A 14,580-nucleotide genomic window follows, 5' to 3' on the forward strand; every position below is an offset into this window, starting at 1 on the left:
ACAAAAATTTAAACCTATGATAAATTTTAATTAATTAAGGTACAAAAATTAGATTAAATGCCAACTAATCACAATAAACCTTAGAAAATTTAACTAAAGCCAATTAATTTATTAATAAATGTTGAAATTTAAATTAGGGTGTTACATACCCTACCCCCTTAAAGAAATCTCGTCCCGAGATTTAGCTGGGCTGGCTAGCAAAGAGTTCTGGATATGTCTTCCTCAACTCATCTTCTCGCTCCCAAGTAGCCTCAGCTTCACTGTGATGACTCCACTGAACTCTGCACATCTTGATGCGCTTGTTCCGAGTAACCCTCTCTGATGTCTCCAGAATCTTCACCGGATGCTCAGTATAAGTCAGGTCCTCCTGGACATCGACTCCATCCAGGGGTGCCTGCTCCTCGGGTACTCGCAAACACCTCTTCAGCTGTGATATATGGAAGACATCATGAACTCCTGAGAGGCTGAGAGGTAACTCCAGGCGATAAGCAACTTCGCCTTTCCGCTCTAGCACCTTGAAGGGCCCCACATAACGAGGTGCTAACTTCCCTTTGACATTAAATCTGCGGATTCCTCTCATCGGAGACACCTTCAGATACACATAATCACCGACACTGAAGGTCAGGTCTCTCCGTTTGCCATCTGCATAGCTCTTCTGTCTGCTCTGTGCAATCCTCAGATTTTCTCGCACAGCCTGAACCATCTGCTCTGCATCATCTATGATCTCAGGGCCAAAGAGCTGCTTCTCACCGATCTGATCCCAATAGAGAGGAGTCCTGCACTTTCTGCCATACAATGCCTCAAAGGGAGACTTCTTCAGACTGGCCTGATAGCTGTTGTTATATGAGAACTCAGCAAATGACAGGCACTTATCCCAACTAGTGCCGTACTGGATGGCACAAGCTCTCAGCATATCCTCCAACACTTGGTTGGTTCTCTCTGTCTGCCCATCTGTCTGAGGGTGATAAGCTGTACTGAAACGCAGCTTCGTATCCAAAGAATCATGAAGCTGCTCCCAGAACCGAGAAGTGAACTGAGACCCTCTGTCAGATATGATCTTCTTGGGCACACCATGCAAGCAGACAATCCGAGAGATGTACAACTCCGCAAGTCTGGCACCGGAGTAAGTAGTGTTCACTGGAATGAAGTGAGCAACTTTCGTCAGACGATCCACTACTACCCATATGGAGTTGTACCCTTTCTGAGTACGAGGCAATCCAACAATGAAGTCCATAGTGATTTCTTCCCATTTCCACTCTGGAATCTTCAAAGGCTGCAACAGACCTGCTGGCCTCTGATGCTCAGCCTTGACACGCTGGCAGGTGTCACAAATAGCCACGTACTCCGCCACAGAACGCTTCATCCCATACCACCAGAAACGTTCCTTCAGATCATAGTACATCTTCGTGCTGCCCGGATGAATAGAGTATGCTGTATCATGGGCCTCACTCAGAATCAACTTCCGAAGATCCTTCACATCTGGAACACAGATCCGGTTCTTGTACCACAAAGTACCCTGATCATCCTCTCTGAAATGAGGAGCCTTGCCCTTCTTGAGCAACTCACGAATCTCCTGCAGCTTCTCATCATCTTTCTGATGCTGCCTGATCTCTGACTCTAGAGTCGGTACTGCCTCAAATGCTGCACTGGAAGTATGATGCAAGAAGCCCAGACTCAGCTGCTCGAACTCCTCGCATAACTCTGGAGGCATCTGGAAAGCCACGGCCATGTTGACATAACTTCTTCTGCTCAGAGCATCTGCTACAACATTGGCCTTGCCCGGGTGATAGTGAATCTCCAGATCATAGTCCTTGACCAACTCTAGCCATCTTCTCTGCCGCATGTTCAGCTCATTCTGCGTGAAAATGTACTTGAGGCTCTTGTGATCAGTGTAGACATCACACCGCTGCCCATACAAGTAATGCCTCCAAATCTTCAGAGCATGCACAACTGCGGCTAACTCAAGGTCATGAGTAGGATAATTCAGCTCATGCCGGCGTAACTGCCGTGAAGCATAAGCTATCACTCTGCCCTCCTGCATCAGAACACACCCAAGACCATCCTTCGAAGCATCACAATATACCGTGAACCTCTTCGTCTGGTCTGGCAGAGTCAGGACTGGCGCCGTAGTCAACCTTTTCTTCAGCTCATCAAAGGCCATCTGACGCTCATCAGTCCATACAAAAGCCACATTCTTCTCTAACAAGGAAGTCAAAGGCTTCGCGATCTTGGAGAAATTCTCAATGAACCTCCGATAATATCCTGCTAAGCCCAAGAAAGATCTGACTTCCTTCACTGTCTGCGGTGTCTCCCACTCGAGCACATCCTTCACCTTGCTCGGATCAACAGCAATGCCTCCCTGAGAGATAACATGACCGAGGAATGGAACCTCGTCAATCCAGAACTCGCACTTGCTGAACTTGGCATACAGCTGATGCTCTCTCAATCTCTGCAACACGAGCCTCAGATGCTCCTCGTGCTCTTCTTCTGTCTTGGAGAAGATCAGAATATCATCAATGAAAATCACCACAAAGACATCCAGATAATCCATGAAGACCATGTTCATCAGATGCATGAAGAAAGCCGGGGCATTAGTCAAGCCGAAGGACATGACTGTATACTCATATAGCCCGTACTTGCAGGTGAATGCCGTCTTCGGAATATCCCCAGGACGGATCCTCAGCTGAAAATATCCCGAACGAAGATCAATCTTCGAGAATATACGAGCACCTCGAAGCAAATCGAAGAGATCCTCAATACGGGGCAGTGGATGCTTGTTCTTGATAGTGACTGCATTCAGCTCACGATAATCCACACACATCCTCTTCGAGCCATCCTTCTTATCTACCAGCAACAACGGAAAAGCCCAAGGAGAGAAGCTGCGACGGATATAGCCCTTGGCTAGCAACTCATCAATAGTCTTCTTAACTTCTTCATGCTCTATAGGCGCCATACGGTAGGGCCTCTTTGCAATAGGGGCTGTGCCAGGCAAGAGATCAATACAAAACTCAATGGCGCGTTCAGGCGGCATACCTGGCAGATCATCCGGAAAGACATCCGGGAATTCAGACACCACGCGAATACCGTCCGTGGGTCTAGCCTCCATCTGATGAAGAAATCCAGAAGGCTCTACTGCACTGATAACAACCTCTTGGCCACTGGAAGCTGATAGCAAGACTGTCCTCTGAGCACAATCTATCCGAACTCCCCATTTGGCCAGAGTCTCCATTCCCAGAATGACATCAATGCCCTTGGTGTCTAGCACCATCAGATCAGTACAGAACTCTACTCCCCTCAAAGAAACACTGACTCTCGGGCAGTAAGTATGAGACCTCAACTGTCCTCCCGGTGAAGATACTAACAGGCACCTCTTTAATGTGCTATTATGAATACCATGATGCTCGACAAAAGACTGAGTAATGAAGGAATGCGTAGCACCAGTATCAAAAAGCACTGTAGCTGGATATGAATTAACCATGAACGTACCAATAACCACGTTGGGAGCCTCGGCCGCTGACTCGGCCGTCACGTGGTTCACCCTGCCCTGTGCTGGCGCCCTGGGCTGAGCTGGGCGCCCCTGCTGTCCCGCCTGCACCTTCCGGGGGCAAGCGTTGGCGTAGTGCCCCGGCTGGCCGCAGTGAAAGCAGGTGCGAGGAGGTCCCTGAGCCTGCTGTCCGGTAGGAGCTGCCGGACGTGGAGCCTGCGGTGCCGGTGGAGCTGGTGGAGCAGCACGAGCCGGAGGTGCCGGTAACCTCGGGCCCTGACCTGCCTGCTGCTGTCGAGGCGGGTACTGCTGCGGTGGCCTCTGCTGGTACTGCTGAGGAGGCCGGTACTGAGGCTGGTACTGCTGGGGCTGCTGGAGTCGAGGACGAGTGTTGCTGCCGGAAACAACGGGGACAACCTTCCTCTTCTTGTCCTCCATCTCCAAGTGCTTACGCTCAGTGTTGAGCGCACTGTCAACCAGATGGTTGAAGTCGTCGAAGCGGAGGTTGAGCAGCGCATACTGGAGGTAGTCCTCAAGACCCTCCATGAAGTGCTCCTGCTTCTTGCGGTCATCCGCAACCTCGGCAGGGGCGTAGCGAGCCAGCTGAAGAAAACGATCACGATACTCCGTGACCGACATAGTCCCCTGAATTGACAAAGACAGATAGATATCGGAAGATTAACTCAAGATTCATAAGGATAGAACAAGGAGCATTAGCTCAAAAGAAAACGCTGAATGATTATTCTTAAGATTACCTGATTCAGTGCAAGGAACTCCTTCTGTTTCATCTTCATAACGCCCGCGGGGACGTTGTGGCTGCGGAAGCGCTCCCGGAACTGGAGCCAAGTGAGAGACTCGCGGTCATGGACCGGGTGGGACTCCCACCAGTCCAAAGCTGCCCCTCGCAGCTGTCCTGCTGCGTACAAGACGCGCTCACGATCATCGCACTGGGCGATGTCCAGCTGACGCTCCACTGCACGGAGCCAGTCGTCGGCCTGAAGAGGGTCGGACGTGTGAGAGAACGTCGGCGGGTGACCCCTCAGGAACTCAGCGCGCCTGTCGCGAGGCTGCGGCGGTGGAGGAGGCGGAGGCTGAGTGTGAGCGTGCTGAAGAGCCTGAACGGTGTTGTTCAGGGTAGCCATCATCTGCATCTGGAGCTGGAAGTACTGCTCCGGAGTCAAGGGCGGAGGCATCGGGATCCCAGTACCCTGGTTGTTCTGACCCTGCTGCTGGCCAGAACCTGAACCGGTGCTCCTGGTGTTCACCATCTGATTTGAACAAAAGATTTCACGAGTAAGGATATTGCAGGAATAAACTCAGATGGATATGATAACTCTTAGCGGAAAAAGACTCAGCCATGATAAAGTAGACAGGATAGAGTGGACTGTTTTACCCCCAACGATCTAACTCATTTTATTAATTAGTTAACTTTAACATCTGAGTGATTTTCTTTAAACAAATTTAAACTACTAAGCTATACAATCAGTCAAAAATCCAAATCAAGCATGTAGCATAATAACAAGCAGACAATTTTCACTACTTAGCCGAGTTTGAGCAATAGACTCGACTAACACCACGCGTCGCAGAACGTGCTATCGTTTTATTATAAAAAGGTCACCTAGCTAACTCATGGTGGTCAGATGACTGATTCAGGCCAAAATCTACGAAACTATTCTTCAGAGAGAGAAATCAAGGCAAGAAGGTAAAAGTCAAAGAAGTCAAGGGGTATAATAGTAAAATAGTTTCAGCAGACAAGGATTGGTGAGAAGAAGTCCTAAAACTCGACCAGTTCTATCTAGGCTTCGTCCTACAGTCGATATGGCTCTGATACCACTCTGTAACACCCGGTTTATAAAAGAACATAAACCGAGCAATCATATACGTGCCAGGATCAAGTCACACGTATATACAACAGAATGAACAGTATATCATAGCACATATCATGTATAAAGACATAATAAAGCGAATACGAATGTTATTTATTACAATTATGACAAAATGTCTGATACAGCGGAAGCGAAGTACAAAATACGATAAAGCTCTCCGAAGCTGAAGCAGGGCGCCACAGGGACGTCGACTGGGAGACGAAGCACCTAGAAGTCCTCGTAGTCCTGGTAGCGCTGAGCGAACTCCCTCGCGTCGGCAGGAACTGAGCAGCAGTAGCGTAGCCAAGAGGAAAAAGTAGAGAAGAGGCAAAGGTGAGTACACAACTTGTACTCAACAAGTATAACACAAACTATGAGGCTCTAGGCTGGCTGACTCGACTGCATTAGCTTTTAAATGTTGGCAAAATTTTATTAAAGCTATTTACTACGAGTTGATGAATTACCATTGACCCAGTTACATAGTAATTAATCAGAATTAATTATACTACTACTGAGAACCATACCAAAACCAAGCCACCAAGGTAACCCCGAGAAGCACCTCCCTCGTCGGAAGGAGATAACTTCACTAATCAAAAGGAGGATCTGGGCCGCTCATAACCGTGAGCACGGCTAGTATACCAGTTTTACACTCTGCAGAGGTTGCACATCTTTACCCACAAGTCGTGAGCTACGCCAGTTGTTCATCACACTTCCTTAGGTGAGATGGCCAGCGACTCACTACGAGGCCTTTAAAAAGAATCTCGTTGGTAAGGCGTAACCGCGAGAGTTAGGTCGGCGACGATGGGGCCCACCTCCGGGGGTACAAGCACAGGAGCGCAATCCAAGCACAGACCAAGCCGGAGGAGCAGGGACCATTGAAGCTTACTACTCTTGCCCCGCAGGTAAGTTACTCCAAACCAAAAAGATCTAATTATTACGCCAAGTCTATCCCATTCTAGCCTTGTGGTAGCGCTGTTGTCCCAGGTTGTCGCTCTATGAACCGGTCCTTATGGAGAGTGGCCAACCAAGCACTAAGCACCGTGCTGGCCCCCTAAACCATGTTTCTAAAAAAAACATCTTTTAACGAGAAGTGAGCCACTCAAGCCACACAGAGTGCCACTCTCAGAATTAAGTTCAAGTAAACCATTAATCAAATTAATTAAAAAGGAACAGAGTGTGTTATAGCGCAGCAACCTAGCACAACTAACCAAAATGCAACCCAAAGGTATATATAAAGGATATAAAGTGGCTAGGAATGTCCTTATAGGCATACAGTATTAAAATGCAGTATGAAATTGTAATTAAAGTGATAGGTTGTTCATGTTATACTTGCCTTCCTCGTACTGCTCCTGCTGCTGCTCAAACTGATCCGAAGACGGCTGCTCCGGGTACTGGTACTGGGGCTCCTCAGATGGATCAATGTCTACTCACGAACACATGGCCAAAACAATGCACGAAAATAAGCATACAAACAAACATTAACAAAAAACTAAGAAACAGTACATCAATACATAAAAACAGTAAGAAAAACTAAGCTAAAACTATTCTACGCGTTACAACGATCGCGTGGACATAAAGAACGCTAAAAACGGAGCTAAAACGCATTTTCTGGGCTAAAAACAAGGTTCAGGGGCTTATTTGTAAGAAAACTGAAGTTTCAGGGGCTTTTCTACAAAAACCAGGGACTGAAACGTAAATAAAGGTTAGATCCAGGGGTTAACTCGTAAAAACGGCAGCAAAGGACGGCGGGTTCTATTTTTAAAAAGGTCAGGGGGCTCTGTGCAAATTTTTGGGCCGATCTGTAAATATTTTTGAACTAGCAAGGAGCGCGGGTTGATTCGAGAAAAACTCAGGGGCTCTTTAGAAAGAAAACCAGGCCGAACCGGTATCTTTGATCCCAGACCGTTGGATCTCGATCCGACGATCCGGATCTAGCGGGGATGCGATCTAATCTGGGCCCTGGGTTCCGGATCGGACGGCTCTTAGGCGATTGGGTGTGGGGCGGCGGCGGAACGCGCCGGCGCGCCCTGTTCCGCGGCGGCGCAGCATAGGGCTCGCCGGAGTTGAGAAATCCGCCGCTACAGGGACCTAATTGGGCCGGGGTTTGGCCGTGGAGCACCGCCGTGGCATGGGTAATCCACCGGCGGGCTCGCCCAGGAGGTGCGGGGTTGGGAAAAGGCCCCTCGACGGCGAGGGCGGCTCGGCGGACACGGATCCCGCCGGAGCTCACGTCTACGCGAAACTAGGTCTCGATTTTGAACGAGAAGGGGTAGGGAGGGTGCTACTAGTGCTCACCAAGGGCTCTTGGCGGGCTGGGACGCAGTGCGGTGGCGCCGGCGTCGGAGTTCGGCGGCGTCGCACGGCGGAGCACGATGACGGGGTTGCTGGAGGGGAGCTCTGGTCCTCTTGGTCCTGCGGGTCGACGTGCGATGTCCCTGTGATGAGTCCAAGGGGATCAGGCGGGCCAGAGATGCTTCGGCGGCGAGGAAATGCGGTGGTTCCAGAATTTACCGGAGTGGGGTCTCAGGCGCAATTCCGGCGGAGTTCGGGTCGATCCTTCGATCAGGTGGCACGGAGATGTACCGGACGTCGAGGCGGAGCGGGTGCGGGGGTCCTGGCGGCCCAGGAGGTAGCGGAAGGGCGAGTTTGTGGTGACGCAGAGCCCCTGCGCCGGTGAGGCAGAGCGGCGGCCGGGGCTAGGGTTTGCGGGGCGGCGCTGCGGTGTGGGGATGGGGTTCCTGGGGGGGTGCGGCTGGGTGGTTAAAAGGCAGGGCCAGGCGGGGATTGCGGCGGGGCGCGGCTGGATGAGAATCCCGGCAAACTCGCCGGTGACTTCGGGCATCCGTTGCGCGGCGGGGGAAGAGAAGGAGCTGACTGGTGGGCCCCGTCGGTCAGCGACGGAAAGCGCGGGTGCGGGGTGACGCGGGCCGGCCTGGGAGAGAGAGCGCGCGGGGGCGCTGGGCCGCTTGGGCTGAGGGAGGCGGCGGGCTGGGCCGAGCGCAAAGTCTGGGCCGAGCCAGTTTGGCGCGGGTTGGGCCGGAGGAAAGAAAAGAAACGGGCCAGGAGGGAAAGATGTGGGCCGCAGGGGAGAAAGGGAGAAGTGGGCTTGGGCTGTTGGGTTTGCTATGGATTTTCTATTTCTATTTTTCTCTTTCTAGTTCTAATTCAAACAAAGTTTGAATTCAAATTTGAATTTGAATTCAAACCACACTCAAATAAAATTATGCACCAGCATGAATGCAACAAAAATTTAAACCTATGATAAATTTTAATTAATTAAGGTACAAAAATTAGATTAAATGCCAACTAATCACAATAAACCTTAGAAAATTTAACTAAAGCCAATTAATTTATTAATAAATGCTGAAATTTAAATTAGGGTGTTACAGTTAGTTTACCATGATGCCTGATTGTTTCAAGCGGTGTAAAGGGGTGTGAAGAATGTCAGCGGTTTGGTGCCCGCTGTGATGATACATCCTATTATCAAATCATGGCCGTTCCGAGGTTGAGGATTGGATTTCATTGTTTAAATTAATCCTCCATCTTCAAAAAGACATTGCTTCGTGTTAGTTGCTACAGATTATTCTACTAAATAGACTGAAGTGGTTCATTTGAAGAACATGATTCACAGCCGAGATAATTTATACTCAGCCTTATCCTACTTGCACCAGATGACATGGCCATATACACTATCGTCATTGGAAGCAAGAGATGATTGGTGCGTAGGTGCTTTGCATTGCTTCAGTGCAGTTTTGGGCTTTCAGAGATGTTACTTGGTACGCAAGCTTTACCAAGAAACAGGGGGGCATATGTTGACACTCAAAATTGCCACGATGAAAGTTTTCTGGACAATCTGGGCAGACCGGTCAGACCTCTCCTCTAAACCGGTCAGACTGGTCTAGACAAGTTTGTCAAATTGCAAATTGGACTGCACCATTGTGTAGATCTCGTCCAGACGATCGAAATAAATATATAGAACGTCTAGTTCGGGTCCGGATGAGGGAGTTATGCCTCCTGGAAGACCTGCACCCCGGTCTGACCGGTCAGACCAGTCCAGAGCGGTCAGACCGGTCCGAAACGTCCAATCCGAGTTAGGAGTTGTATTTTGACACGGGATTTGATAGGGTTCCGACTCCTAACGGGTACAGACCTCCACACCCTATATATATGAAGGGCCACGGCCGATTCAGGGTAATCCCAATCGATTCACACATTTATCCTTTACCTTTTACCTCCAAACCCTAACTTTTTCCAATCTCGTCTGCTGTTCTTCGCTCGTCTCCACGGCGTTCGATGGCGTTCTGAGTGGCCTGCCGACCTCAGAGCAACCCTAGATCCACGAGCTCTGACGGCGTCTCTCCCGAGCTCGGGGTTTTAGGCCTTCGCGGCGTTCTCTGTAGAACCGGTCTGACCGGTCGCCATAACCGGTCTGACCGGTCTGTGCGCAGGGGGCCCGTTGGTGAAGATCGTGTCGATGATCAACGCGCGTTATAGCGCATTCGAGTGTGTTGGCACAAATTAGTGTGAACAGCTCTATTACTGGATAATTCAGATTCATTTTATATCAGTTGGATTGGATTGGACCACATCTTCTGATGTTTTAGGACAGTGTAGTCCATTTCTTAAATGATCTTAGCCACAATAATCTATAGTATATTCATCATTACGAAGATCAAATGTAGGGACACTAACTCTGTTGAATGGAAAGGGCGTCGCTTAGATTTTTTTAGTAAGAGCATCGTGTACAAAACAATTATTCCATATGAACTTTTCAGTATCCGTGTCTCCATTGAGCAAAGTAGTTTTCAGGTTCACATTGCTGAAATTCCTTGATGCGTCTCGAAGCAAAATGGTCATTGCAAAACATGCAGCAGAGAACCTGAATCACTACTAGACTGTAGATTCCATTACATTTGATGACAACAAAAACACTGCTGTACTTGCAAAAAAAAGATATTATATGCCGTTGAAACATCACATATTCGACACGTAGATGGTGGCAATTAGGCAGTTACGAGTAAGTAATTACCCGTCTTAACCGGAATCTCCTTTAGATGTGTGTCACACATCACTCTTGGCCTCAGAATCTCCTTTCAGAGACAGCGTGATCGTCCTTTTGGGGATTTGGCCATCAATACATCTGTCAAAGTACTACTCCCCATCACTACAATTTACAAGGTTGTATAGTACGTATCCACGGGTCATTGCATTCCCTTAGTTAAACTAATTATTAGGCACAAAATGATGATTAAGTTCGCGTTTCCAAAGACATACTTGATGTGTTTTGTGACCAAACCGAGTTGATTACCCCTCGCAAAAAAAGGATTACCACTCTCGAAACCCTACCATGCACGTTAGTCAAGACGAGACGTGTAATCAAGCAAGAAGAGCACACGCTAATCGCAATTAGACAAAACCTCCGTACCAGTCATGCTGGCCAAATTGCCAAAGGGAGAAGGGGGGCGTGGGGCCCACCGGCACCCCCACCCCCCACTTGGCCTGCCTGCATGGGGTTTGCCTACCCCCAAGTTGGTCCTTGATGAAGTGTATCCGCCCCCCTCTTCCTCCTCCTCAATTCCTCCGGCCGTCCGAGATCGATTTGAAGCCGCTGCCTCCAAGCCCCACTGATAAAATTGACCACCCGTCGTCCTCCCTGTCCGTCATCATGCTCCCTCGCCGTTTCCTTCCCCATCCATCCCCCACGGCAGCAGGAGCGGCAGCGTCGCCAGAAAGGGCGATATCTACTTCGCCGTCGACCGGATCCCCTCTGCTCGACTCCCTCCTCTTCTCCACTCTGCGTCCCCGCAATAGGCTCTGCTGTTGAGATCATCTTTCTTGGAGAAGAGGGGGGCGTTCTTGAAGTGAAGGAGCAAGAAAGAAAGGGAGGGGCTTTCGGGTGGATGAACAGTTCTGACGGAGGTCGCCGGGGCCAATGCCAAGTTCAGGATTGAAGGTAACCTTTTCTTGCTGTGTGATTTTCGAATAAGTTGAGTGTGTTTAGGTGATTCATTCACAGTCTTTCTTTTGGTTGGGCTCATCAGATTCTTGGAGTAGCTAGTTGTTTAAAGTAGTTTCTTTGCTGACAAAAGTATGAACTTGGCAACCTTTCCTTTAGATTTTGGGGCATCTCAAAAAAGATATTAGATTCGTATTACAAATGATTTACTAATCCCTAATAGTCTTATTACAGGTATTGTCACTTCAGGTGACAAGCAATTCAGTCACAGAGGAACAGATCTGATTACACAACAACATTCAGAAACCACACACACACAAAAAAACCACCACCCTTCACCCTTGTCAGTTCTTGGACGCTCGCTGTCATCGATCTGCGTACACAGTGGCAACAAAATGGCAAGCCGATCTGGCACGATGGATGGAAGAATAGGCACAAGCAGACAGAGGAGGAGCCCAGAGTTGGTCCGAAGACCAAACGCCGGGAAGCGCCACCTGCAGCAGCAGCGGCAGCAGCAGGAGGCGGATTTCAACGACAGGAAGGTCATTGCGTCGACTTACTTCAGCATCGGAGCGTTCCTCGTGCTCGCCTGCCTCACCGTGTCGTTGCTGATACTGCCATTGGTGCTGCCTCCATTGCCGCCGCCGCCGCTGCTGCTATGGCTGCCGGTCGCCCTGCTCATCCTGCTGATTGTGCTGGCCTTCATGCCAACTGATGTGAAGAGCATGGCGTCGTCTTACTTGTAAATAGGCCCACTGGCCCTGGAGCCTCTTGTTTGGGCATTTCGACTAGGATGATTGCAATGTGAAGCATCTTTTCAGGAGTAGATTTCGAGTGAAAAAGTTTGGCAGCTATAAATGTTGTTTAACGGGATTTGGTAATTCGATGCAAATGTGCTAACAAAGTTAAGCAGGTTTTCTGTCAGACACCATTCTTTCCAAGAGATAGACAGACATGTTCCATTATTCGTACTGAAGATGCATGCATTTCGAATATTAGAACTGATATGAGCACTTCACAAGTGGTAGCATTCTTTATTTACCAACACAGCTCATGCAGATCATCTAAACACCCGCATTCTTTGGTGTCATTTAGTATGAGAATTTAGTCCAATATTAATACATTGAAACATGCTTATGTTGTTGTTAAATCATGGCTCACATTTCTGTGAAAATTTTCAGTGGAATGGAAATCAGATAATTGAATCTTTCACCCTCTGTCTGCTAAGAAACTCCTGTAATGCTCTACTTCCAGTATCTGTCACATAGATACCACGAGTAAATACCCTGACAACGGCTGAAAATTGTAGTTATTTGCAGGTTGAGTTGAAACGATGGACTATTTTTTTTTCAAAAACTTTAAGGACAAGGAGGTCCTGCCGATCACTGTAAAATAGTAGAGCTAACCTAGTTTATGACACAAACCGGGAAAATATTACGACTGCATGCTAATTAAAGAACCGGCAAAATACGCTGACACCGGCCGGAACCACAATTTAGAGCGACTCGCCACTATCAACGAGTCAATGTCAATGGGCTGCGGCCTGCAGGCAGGCCCAAGGGAAGTGTTGGGCTTGGGGCGGTATTTTTATTTTTTTATTTTCGTTTTTTACAAAAATATATTTTCGTGTTCGAAATTGACATGAATAAACCTGGGGGCAGGGGCTTATCTATAAAAAAAAGTTGACAAAAAATTGCGCCGAGGTCCCTGGAGGACCGGCCGCCCTGCAGCGGGGCGGCCAGCCCTCCAGGCCGCCCGACGGAGGAGCGGCAGGCCCTGGCCACCCGCCTACGGGGCGACCGGCCCCCCAATCCTATATAAGGTGTTTGCTGCCCCTCACCCCCTCATTTGCCTCACTAAAAATCCAGAAAAAGAGAAAAGAGAGGGAGGGAGGGAGAGGAGGGGTGAGGGAGAGGCAAAGTGGCGAAGCCCTGCCGGATTTTCAAGCCGGCGACTGTAGGTAACTAAAATTTTCTATATTTTATAAATAGATTATGTTGTAATTATTTTTTTAAAATAGTAGATTAGCAATCAGTTCAATTATTGTTAGGAGTGATTAGTGGTACATTTAGGTGCAGTAACTTATAGTGATTAGTGGTACATTTAGTATTAGAAAATACTAGAAAATTGTTAGAGAAGTATTAGAAAATCAAAAAAATTGCAAGATAATATTAGAAAATTGTAGAAAATGTTAGAAAATTGTAGAAAATTATAGAAAATGTTAGAAAATTGTAGAGAATGTTAGAAAATTGTAGAAAATATTAGAAAATTATAGAAACTATTTTGTTGAAACAGTAGATTAGCAATCAGTTTAATTATTATTAGAACTGATTAGTGGTACATTTAGGTGTAGTTACTTGTAGTGATTAGCGTTGATATAGTACATTAGCAATCTAATTAATTAATCTTAAAAATTGCAAGATAATATTAGAAAATTTATAAAATGTTGGAAAATATTATAAATTATTATAAATCGTTAGAAAATCTTAGAAATTATTTAGGAAATATAAGAAACTGTTAGAAATATTTAGATGTGTGTGATTGTATTGTATTGTTTTGATCTTACGTGGTAGGTATGGCCGGGGTTACTCCTGTGTTGCTGGACCCAGCAATAGACTCGGGTCACCGGTCCTTCCTTGCGAAGGTTCAGCACCAAGAACTAAACGTGCCGCGTCCACGTCCACCTGCAGAGTTGGTTGCTGTAGACCCACGATGGGTGCCCAGGTGATATGTCGTCTATTTTCTGTTTTTATCCGTTATACATTTTGTTATATAATGTATTAACATTTGTGCACTGTATGATGCAGGCTGAGCGAGGCAGGTCTTCTCACTGTGGCTCCTCTTGCTGAGAGTGCTTTGGTGAAGTTAGACAGGTCTCTACTTTCAGCTCTTGTTGACAGATGGAGACCTAAGACACACACGTTCCACCTCCCTTGTGGGGAGATGGCACCGACCCTGCAGGACGTTGCGATGCTGCTTGGTCTTTCTATCACCGTAGACGCTGTCGGGCCCCGTGTGGTACCTTCTACGTGGCTGGAGGATCTTGAGGAACGTTTTGTAGGTGTTGCGACCACGATTGATCCTGAAGATTTCAATGAGCACCCACAGTCGAAAGGCCTTTCCAAGTCATGGCTCCTACAGTTTCAAGTACAATTTCGTACAAAACGATGTGTTGATGTATTTATGGCTTTGAAATACCTCATGTGTTTCTTGTTCTCAATGTTCGTACTTCATTGCAGCCGGATCTGTTGGCAGCCGATGCTGATGAGTACAGC

General features: G+C 47.9%; 1 protein-coding gene across 2 annotated transcripts; it reads left to right on the forward strand.

The window, feature by feature from the left end:
• The first annotated feature begins 10,847 nt into the window (after positions 1-10,847).
• LOC120686700 (ARGOS-like protein) lies at positions 10,848-12,229 on the forward strand. 2 transcript variants are annotated; one of them, XM_039968912.1, is made up of 2 exons: positions 10,848-11,302; positions 11,529-12,229. In XM_039968912.1, exon 2 carries the CDS (start codon positions 11,701-11,703, stop codon positions 12,049-12,051), a length of 351 nt encoding a protein of 116 aa, XP_039824846.1. In that variant the 5' UTR covers positions 10,848-11,302; positions 11,529-11,700; the 3' UTR covers positions 12,052-12,229. The 2 variants fall into 2 exon arrangements, with proteins under 2 accessions (XP_039824846.1, XP_039824845.1); XM_039968911.1 differs by having other exon boundaries at positions 10,870-11,302; positions 11,540-12,229.
• The last annotated feature ends 2,351 nt before the right edge of the window (positions 12,230-14,580 follow it).

The sequence above is a fragment of the Panicum virgatum genome, chromosome 8N (assembly GCF_016808335.1).
Source record: "Panicum virgatum strain AP13 chromosome 8N, P.virgatum_v5, whole genome shotgun sequence".
NCBI lineage: Eukaryota > Viridiplantae > Streptophyta > Magnoliopsida > Poales > Poaceae > Panicum > Panicum virgatum.